Below are 9,502 nucleotides of genomic sequence, written 5' to 3'. Positions count from 1 at the left end.
AGCCCCGGATACCCGTCATGGCCCGTAGTTCGGGTCGTGACAGTCGACGACTCGTCAAAGCATATTTACGACCAGAAAATTAAAGGAAAGAGCTTACCTGTTGACGAGCACTTCGATGGCGTCGTCGAACGTGTCGACGGTCCGTCGACATGCTCGTTGATTTACTTACCTGCAGATGGCTTGATTGCTAACCCTCAGAGGTTCAGCTCTGCATACCGTCATTGTACATTGACGGTCCGTCTTTGTGCTCTAGTGTAACTTTGCTGGTTTTCTGAGTTTCAATCCCTGCGCACTTGATATCTGTAAAAAAGTAAAAAAAAATAAAAAACTAAAACCTACAAAAACAACAAAATTACAGAATTTTTAACTTGGGGTGCCTCCCAAGTAGCGCTTGATTTAACGTCGCAGCGTGACGGTGTTATCAATTTACTCTTGGTCGGGACTCGCCGAGTCAGCATTCGTCCCAACGTGCTTCAACCGATATCGGTCCACAATTCTATCCCCCGTAATCATACCATGGTAGTGCTTCACCCTCTGCCTATTCACTTTAAATGTCCGAGTTCCGTCTTCAGACTTCAATTCAATAGCTCCATGGGGTGAGACACTTACTACTTCAAAAGGACCTGACCACCGTGATTTCAATTTGCCCGGAAGTAGCTTCAATCTAGAATTAAACACTGACAGGCGGTCACCTTTGTAGAATTCTCGCTTCAGAATTTTCTTGTCATGATACTGCTTCATCCTCTCTTTGTATAGCGCTGCACTTTCATATGCCTGATAGCGGAACTCATCCATCTCGTTGAGCTGAAACAACCTGAGTTTGGTCGCTTCTTCCCAATTCATGTTCAATTTCTTCAAGGCCCACATGGCCTTATGTTCAAGTTCAACTTGCAGTGGCATGCTTTACCAAAACTAGCTTGAAAGGCGAAGTCCCAATCGAGTTTTCAAGAAGAACGGTCCCAGAGTGCCCATAGCGCATCATTGAGCCATGGGGCCCAATCGATTCACATTTGCATTCACCGTCTTTGCTAAAATACTCTTTATCTCCCGATTAGAGACTTCCAACTTGCCTCGCTTTTGTCTCGAGGATGATATGGGGTTTCCACCGTATGATTGACTCCATACTTCTCCATCAATCCCGCAAAGGTTTTATTGCAAAAGTGAGAACCACCATCACTGATTATTGCCCTTGGAGTACTAAAACGAGTAAATATGTTCTTTTTCAAGAATCTTATGACACTCTTGGCTTCATTATTAGGTAAAGCCACCGCTTCTACCCATTTGGAGACATAATCAACAGCTACCAATATGTATTTCATGCCACAAGATCTTACAAAGGGACCCATAAAATTAATTCCCCAAACATCGAACACTTCAACTTGCATTATAAAGTTCATAGGCATCTCTTGCTTCCTACCAATATTCCCCTGCCTTTGGCACTGATCACAAGAACGCACCATCATATTAGCATCATGAAAGAGAGCAGGCCAATAATAACCACATTCGAGGACCTTTGCAGCAGTCCTCGTATCACTATGATGTCCCCCAACTGGAGAGTCGTGGAAAGCCTTTAACGTCACGACCCGAACTACGGGCCGCGATGGGTATCCAGGGCTACCCACCGAACACCGCTCATACTATTACTTATCTGCACTTATTCATACTACATGCTCATAGTCATAAGAATATATCGTCATCTGAACATAATTACTTTTATAAACATAAGCCCTTCGGCTATCAAAATGATATGCATACATATACATACAGATACATATAAACCATGGGACCATACTACCCACACATGCTTATCTACGAACCTCTACTAGAGTACTAGACATATGGACGGGACAGGACCCCATCATGCCCAATCATGAGTATATACATATATGTGCCAAAAGAATAATCAATAGCACCTCCGACAATGGAGTGCTCACACGTCGCCCTACTAGCCCTATAGATCGGCACTGTCTCCTTGCCTCACCATGGGCATGAACACAGCGTCCAAAGAAAAGGACGTCAGTACGAACATTGTACTGAGTATGTAAGGCAGGAATGAAATAAGCATAATGAGCATATCATAAGTCATGGGATGGAGATACAACCTGTGTACTCTTATAATCATAGGCACATTTCATATACATTCATCATACATAAGCATGTCATATACATTACCATAGCGTATGTCTTATCACATCACATATACATCATCATGCCATACATGCATCGTCATATCAATCATACATCATCATGTCGTTAACCCGCGTCCGGGTAACCATCATATGCCGCCCACTAGTGGTGTCATGCCCGGCCCTCTAGGCTCGGTGGAATCATAGCAACCCGCCTTAGCGGTGACATGCCCGCCATCTAGGCGCGGTGGATCGTAGCGGTGACATCATACACATCATACACAACATGCATTTATCATCGTACATTGTACATCATCGTAGTCATCGCTATCATTCATTTCGTAAGCATATCATAGTTTCATCATAAGTTAATATCATTATACATATATCGTCAATTCATACATTAGAACTTGGAATCAAGTATAGTTATGTCGGGGTGACGTAAGGTCGTGAACCCCCGATGTCATTATGAGCATTCGTAACTATCCTGCCTCACCTTGAAGGAACAAACGTAAGGTGAGTATATGTAGCGATTGACATTCATAGATTTCATATAACTTCATTAGCTTAGTTAAAACATTACATCATAGGCTATAGCATCTCTAGATTTAAGCTCATCATTATGATTATCGTGATCGTAGTATATGTCTTATCTCGCATGGCTATTCGTGCATAATGGCTCGCAGCCTTCTTGAAGATAGGACATTCGTAATGAAAGAGGAAATTCATGCCATATGGACTCATGCCTTAGAAGGAACGGGATTAGCCTCACATACCTTTGTCGTTTACTAGTCTATCGTTTGCTCGTTCTCCTTTAATGCACTTGTTTATACCTTCAAGAGAATTCGTATCGACATTAGCTATATCGTCATGAAAGCATACTTACTAGAGCTATAGAAATTTGGGCATCATTTCCTTTGTTTATACTACATTCCGCCATATGCCATATCAACTCCCAACATTCATAACAATCATCACAATATCACTAACAACAATCGTCATTCATTTACATAATTCGCATTTCACAATTCTACTTCAATTCTCCATATTCATGACTAAAAGTCCATCGTCGTATTCTTTCATATCCAATACTTATTTCATGTTCTATAGGTCATTTATAACGCATTCATAACATCAACATATCCATTTCCATGATTCAATTCAACTACAACTCACTAGTAATACTATTCACACATTTGATGACCCATTTGCTATACACTTCTACAATCCATGTGTTTCAACTTATAAATACTTCAAACAACATTTAAACATCATGAAACTTACCTTAGATGATAGAGGAATAAGCTTGGAATGGTGATTCACCCTTAGCACCAAAACCCTACTTTATCTCTCTTGGGATTTCTTGACTTGGATGACTTTTAATGGGTTTCCTTCACTTGATTCTCTTGATTCTTGTTGTTGATCCTTGATTTCTATTGTTTTCTCATGGATGAAATGTTTGGAACTCTCTAGAGGTTTCTTGTGTTGTGGAGAAGTGAAGGGGAAATGAAAATGAAATGGAAAGAATTGTCCCTTATATAAATATGAACTTCAGCCCCGACCATGATATACGGACCAACATACGGTCCGTATGTTTTATACGGTCCGTATGTCCGGACCGTAGATCTGGTCCAATGAAGTATGACTCTACTTGGACTCGAATCTACGGTTGGACATACGGTCCATACATTTTATACGGCCGCATGTCCGCCGTAGGTTGGTCCGAGCTTTTCCGAAAATCGTTTCGTCGACTCGTTTGATCTCCGATCCTTATGGAACCTTCTTAACACTTGTTCCTTACATCAATACCATTCTAAGGGATGTTATAACTCTCTCTCAAGGGGTCATTAATACATCATTAACTCAATGCTCGAAATTCTTATCCGATACCCAACATATGACTCCCTTCTCTTAACAACTTTCTTTCCTTAACCCGAATGTCTTTGGAAATCTTAATTAGCATCATCAACTACTATCTCTTGCTTATCCCAAACCTCATATACATCATGTCCTTCGCTCATCTATTCACTTTGTACATTAACGGGGAATTTTTTTCGAGGTGTAACATTCTTCCCCCTTTTGGAACATTCGTCCTCGAATGTTAAGTCATCGGGATTCTAGAAAAAATTTCGCCAAAGTTTCCCCAATATGGCGATACCATCCTGTCACAACAACCCATAATATCATTGCCTCATAGGGCCACAACACAATATCAATATAGATTGGCCACACACGACCCATATACATAAAGATAAAGCATATATACCTTCTCATTTCGAAGTTTCATCGTAGATTTCTTCTGAGGGCTAAAATAAATGCGGGTACGTTGATTTCATCTTCTCTTCCGCTTCCCAAGTCATCTCTTCCCGATTGTTATTTCGCCATAAGACTTTCACTGAAGCTATTTCCTTGTTTCGAAGTCTTCGTACTTGCCTGCCTAGAATGGCAATTGGCACTTCTTCATAAGCTAGCTTTTCTGTGATCTGAACATCATCTATTGGCACAATCTTCGTGGGATCTCCCACACATTTACGGAGCATAGAGACATGGAACACTGGATGAACTAACTCAAGCTCTGAAGGCAATTCTAATTCATACGCCACTTGACCCACTTTGCGGATGATTTTGTAGGGTCCAATGTATCGAGGACTTAACTTTCCTTTCTTGCCAAATCTCATCACCCCTTTCATCGGGGATACTTTCAAGAACACCCAATCATTAACTTGGAATTCTAAATCTCGCCGGCGGTTATCCGCATAAGACTTTTGGCGACTTTGAGCTATCAGTAATCGATCTCGGATCACCTTGACTTTTTCTACCGTTTGTTGAATCAGCTCGGGGCCTATTGTTACATCCGGCATTTTTGCGTATTTGAAAATTTGGAAATAACCTTCCATATAAGGAATAAGGTCATGTTTGGATTTATTTCTAATATGTGAATGTTGCTTATGGAAGTATGGATGCGGGGATATCGAACTACCAAGGGCAAAATTGGACATCTTGGAAATTTGTTTCCAATTTGCGAATAATAAGATTCCTATAATTGAGCTAAAAAATAGCCATTGAGGCCCAAAATTGGAAGGGTGGCGGCCAAACGTGCTCAAACCCGTGATAATAATTAAATTTTCCAATTTCCAATTATATAAGCATGGCTATCCTTAGAAACTTCGAGAAAAAAAAGAGAAATCAAGAACAAAGATATAGAGAAACGGCCAAGAGAGAGAAAAAGAAAGGGAAAGAAGAAAAAAAAATTAATCCATCCCATTTGGTGGAATTCCTTTCTTCTTGAATTCTTAACAAGTTCAAGATGTTCTACCTGGTATAATTAGTTAAACAAGAAAACTCCGTTTGTATCCGAAACATCAACTTTAAGATCATGGTACATCTTTGTCGTTATGATTAATAGAATTAGACAAGACTTGTCTAGAACTGGCGTGTGTGTATGTGAAAAAGGGTTGTGGCCGAACACATAGCCATGTTGTGTGGAGGAGGAGAGACCCCATCTACCTTAGACTTCAAATGGTGTTTTTCTTTTGGAAATTTCACACCTTTATAATTGACTTAGCAATTTGGGATCCTGTTATGAGAAATTATTTGATCCTAGGATGGTTTGTTAACATATTCTAGCCTGGAATCAATTATGCGTACTTCAAGGTTAGTAGTTGATGGAGTTCATGAATGAAATTTCTTTCCGAAGGTGCTTCAATGCAATTTGTAATTTTGTTGCACATGTTACAGTTGGGATGAATTTGCGTATTTGAAAATTTGGAAATAACCTTGATTTATAAGGAATAAGGTCATGTTTGGATTTATTTCTAATATGTGAATGTTGCTTATGGAAGTATGGATGCGGGGATATCGGATGAAGGGTGAAATTAGAATCTTGGAAATTTGTTTCAATTTGCAAAATAAGATTCCTAGCTAATTGTGTTCATAAAAAAAAATAAGAAATTGAGGCCCAAAATTGTTGTTGGGTGGCCGTTGTTAAACCCACCCAATTAATTAAATTTTCCCATGTGCCAATTATATAAGCATGGCTATCCTTAGAAACTTCAAGAAAAAAAAAAGAGAAATCAAGAACAAAGAGAAGAGAGTAACTTTGACCATTTGAGAGAAAAAAGAAACGGGGAAAAGAAAAAAAAAATTCAAGCCATCCAACTTTGATGTGAGAATTCCTTTCTTCTTGAATTCTTAACAAGTTCAAGGTGCTTGTCCCTGGTATAATTAGTTAAACAAGAAAACTCCGTTTTCAAAGTTGAAAATTCAAGAAAAAGGTAAGATTCCTATGTTTCATGTTATGGAATGACTTTATATGTTATGATGATTAGAATTAGACAAGAATTATGAAATTGTGACGTATGTGTGCATGGCGTGTGTGTATGTGAAAAAGGGTTGGTGCCGGCCGGAGCCATGTTGTGTGGAGGAGGAGAGAATTTGATTTTTCTTAGTATGTTAAGTGTGTTGTTTTGGCTTTTGTGATGTAAAGAAAGGTTAATGAATTGAGTTCAAAAACCATTCCGAAAGTTGGTTGTATATTGTTATGAGAAATTATATGATTTCTATATGGTTTTTATATATTTGTGGAAGTAATGGTCTAAGGTGTGAATTAGTGTTGTTGTGAATGAAATTGGAAGAACAATGCAATTTTGTGCAATTTTGTTAGTAATTGAGGAAGTTATTAATTATTATTATGGAGATTTTGTATATTTTGTAGAATAATGAGAAGTGTGTTCGGATTGTATTTGAATGGTCTTGAATTAGTAGATAAATATGAAAACGTCGATATTGGATGAAAGGTGTGAAGTTAGAACGGAAGTTGATACATTATGTAGAAAGAAAGACTATTTGTGTTCATATGTGCTTTGTCCGATTATCGATGTTGGGATAGTTGTTGTTGGAACCGGTTGTTGTTATTCGAAGGAGTTGACTCGGGGATGCTATATTGATATTGGATTGTTATTACTAATTTTGTTAGACAAGTATGGGCTTAAGTTGAATTCGCAAAACCCGAAACTCACCTTTTAACTTTAACCATTTAGTTCATGTCGGGACTAAACGGAATGCTTTGTTGTACTTTTTAGCGAGTAATCTAAGACATCCGTAAGGTAAAGCCTCCTATTTCCTTTTCATGGCATGATCTAGGTGTGCATAGCCAGTTTCGACCCTTTGGGTCAATCCTATCTCCCGGGATTCACACACGAAGTTGGAGTGTTTTCTTAATGGAATTGAACCAAATAGGCTCACAATTGACTAGTTTGGCCTTAAATATCAAAAACTTGTCCGAATCCAATCCGACTCTTTAAAACAATCATTAATGATATTATGAGGTTCGATAGGCATGTCCCATGTACGCCATTTTGTTGTACGGGCGGACCCACTATTTGGCTTCCCGCCTATCTTTTACTTGATTTATATATTACACCACAATTGAAGATGTCTTGGCTGCCAACTAATTTTTATTTATTTTCAAAAAAAAAAAAAAAAAATTTGAGTCGATATTTAATTTAAACTTTTCAAAACCATTCGAAGGGAGTGCGATATTTTATTATTCAGATTTTTCAAAACCATTCCGGGGAGTGCATATTTTATTATTCGTTTTTCCAAAATCACTCCAATGGGGTGTGAAATTTTATTAGTATTATTATTATTAGCCATTTGGATCTTTGGAAATGATAGCTATTGTTATAGGCAAATTCAATTAGGGGTAAGTGGTCATCCCCGGGGACTACCACCAAAATCTAAAACACATGCCCTTAACATATCCTCCAAGGTTGTATAGTACGCTCGGATTGTCCGATGGGGCCGGGAAATGCCGTATGTTGGACCTTACATACCTAGACCTTCTTGGAAGGATTTCCGGGACCGGCATGTCCATTGGGCTCCTAGTACGTATGATAGATATTGGAATACCGTGGAGCCTTACAATTTCCTTTATTGATATTGCTATTGTTATAGTATTATTGTTATTATTATTAGGCCGGAGAAAATGGCGGGACTATTTTCTATTCACCCATAAATATTTAGTTCGTATGTCGGGGGCAATCTAAACTTGCTTCCATAATATTGTACTTTCCATTTCTATGTAAATTTCTGTGCTTACTTGAACTCTCCTTTTGATGTTCTACCTTCACTGCTTTACATATTTGGACATTGTGCTACAAACCCCGCTCTGTCTCTTTCATTCCATCCACGATAATCGTTTGAGTCATGATACATCTTTGTCGTTCCTGGATGAATAGAATACCGAGGCTGTCCCTTTTTCTAGAATTTTATGTATTGTACCGCCACTGTCCGGAACACATAACCTGTTCGTGGAGAGACCCCATCTACCGAGACTTGAATGGTGACTTTTCTTTTGGAAATTTCGCGGCCTTTATATTCCTTATTTGGGATCCTCGTGTATATATATTTTCGCATCCAGATGGCTTGTGGGATTGTTAACGCTAATTTTGGTATTTCATTTACAAAAAATTTGCTAATTGATGGAGTTCATGAATCATTTCTTTCTTTCCGAGAGTACTTCCATAAGCGCCCCATTGATCGGCGACTAAACGGTCCGCTACATTTGCCTTTCGGGGTTGTATAAAATATTCACGTCATAATCTTTCAATAGTTCTAACCATCGTCATTGGCCAGCAGTTTAACTCCTTCTATTTGAAAATATATTGGAGACTCTTATGATGCTGTATAAATATCAACATACGCTATACAAATAATGTCTCCACATTTTTAATGCATGTATAACGCGACGATTCAAGATCGTGAGTTGGGTAATTCTTTTCATGTTTTCGCAGCTGTCTCGAAGCATATGCAATGACTTTTCCATGCTGCATTAATACACATCCTAGCCCAACACCGGAAGCATCACAATATACAACATAGCCATCCGACCCTTTCACGGAAGTGTTAAGGCGGAGGGCGAGGTTAATTTGTCCTTGACTCTTGGAAGCTACGCTCGCAAGCGTCATTCCATTGAAATTTTGCGACTTAAGGTTAACTTCGTCAATGGGGCAGAAATAGATGAAAAGCCCTCTACGAATCTCCTATAATATCCTGCCAAACCCGGAAAACTACGAACTTCGTAGGCGTCGTGAGCTTGGCTTGGATTCTACGACTTCAATTTTCCGAGTATCAAATCTAATGCCATCATCCGCGATAACATGACCCAAAAATGTCACAGAATTCTGGCAAAACTCGCACTTTGAAAATTTTGCATACAACTCCCGAGTACGGAGAATTCCAAGGACAATACGTAGATAATCCGCATGTTCGATTAACGCGCGAGAATACACTAAAATATCATCGGTGAATATTATCACGAATAAGTCCGACAGAGAGGCTGAATACATTATTCATTAAATTCATAAACAACTGTA

At 38.9% G+C, this 9,502-nt stretch overlaps 1 protein-coding gene across 1 annotated transcript; it reads right to left on the bottom strand.

Moving 5' to 3' along the window:
• Positions 1–216: 216 nt before the first annotated feature.
• On the bottom strand, positions 217–900 carry LOC132043994 (uncharacterized; the record flags this gene model as incomplete). The annotated part of the gene is made up of 2 exons (XM_059434478.1): positions 516–900; positions 217–300 (listed from the first exon to the last, which is right to left on the bottom strand). Coding segments are annotated over exons 1-2 (469 nt in total), but the record flags the coding sequence as incomplete, so codon positions are not given.
• Between the last annotated feature and the right edge of the window lie 8,602 nt (positions 901–9,502).

Source organism: Lycium ferocissimum, unplaced genomic scaffold, assembly GCF_029784015.1.
Source record: "Lycium ferocissimum isolate CSIRO_LF1 unplaced genomic scaffold, AGI_CSIRO_Lferr_CH_V1 ctg3210, whole genome shotgun sequence".
NCBI classification, from domain to species: Eukaryota; Viridiplantae; Streptophyta; class Magnoliopsida; order Solanales; family Solanaceae; genus Lycium; species Lycium ferocissimum.
The sequence above is the reverse complement of the archived record's forward strand: the minus strand, read 5'-3'. Positions and strand labels throughout refer to the sequence as shown.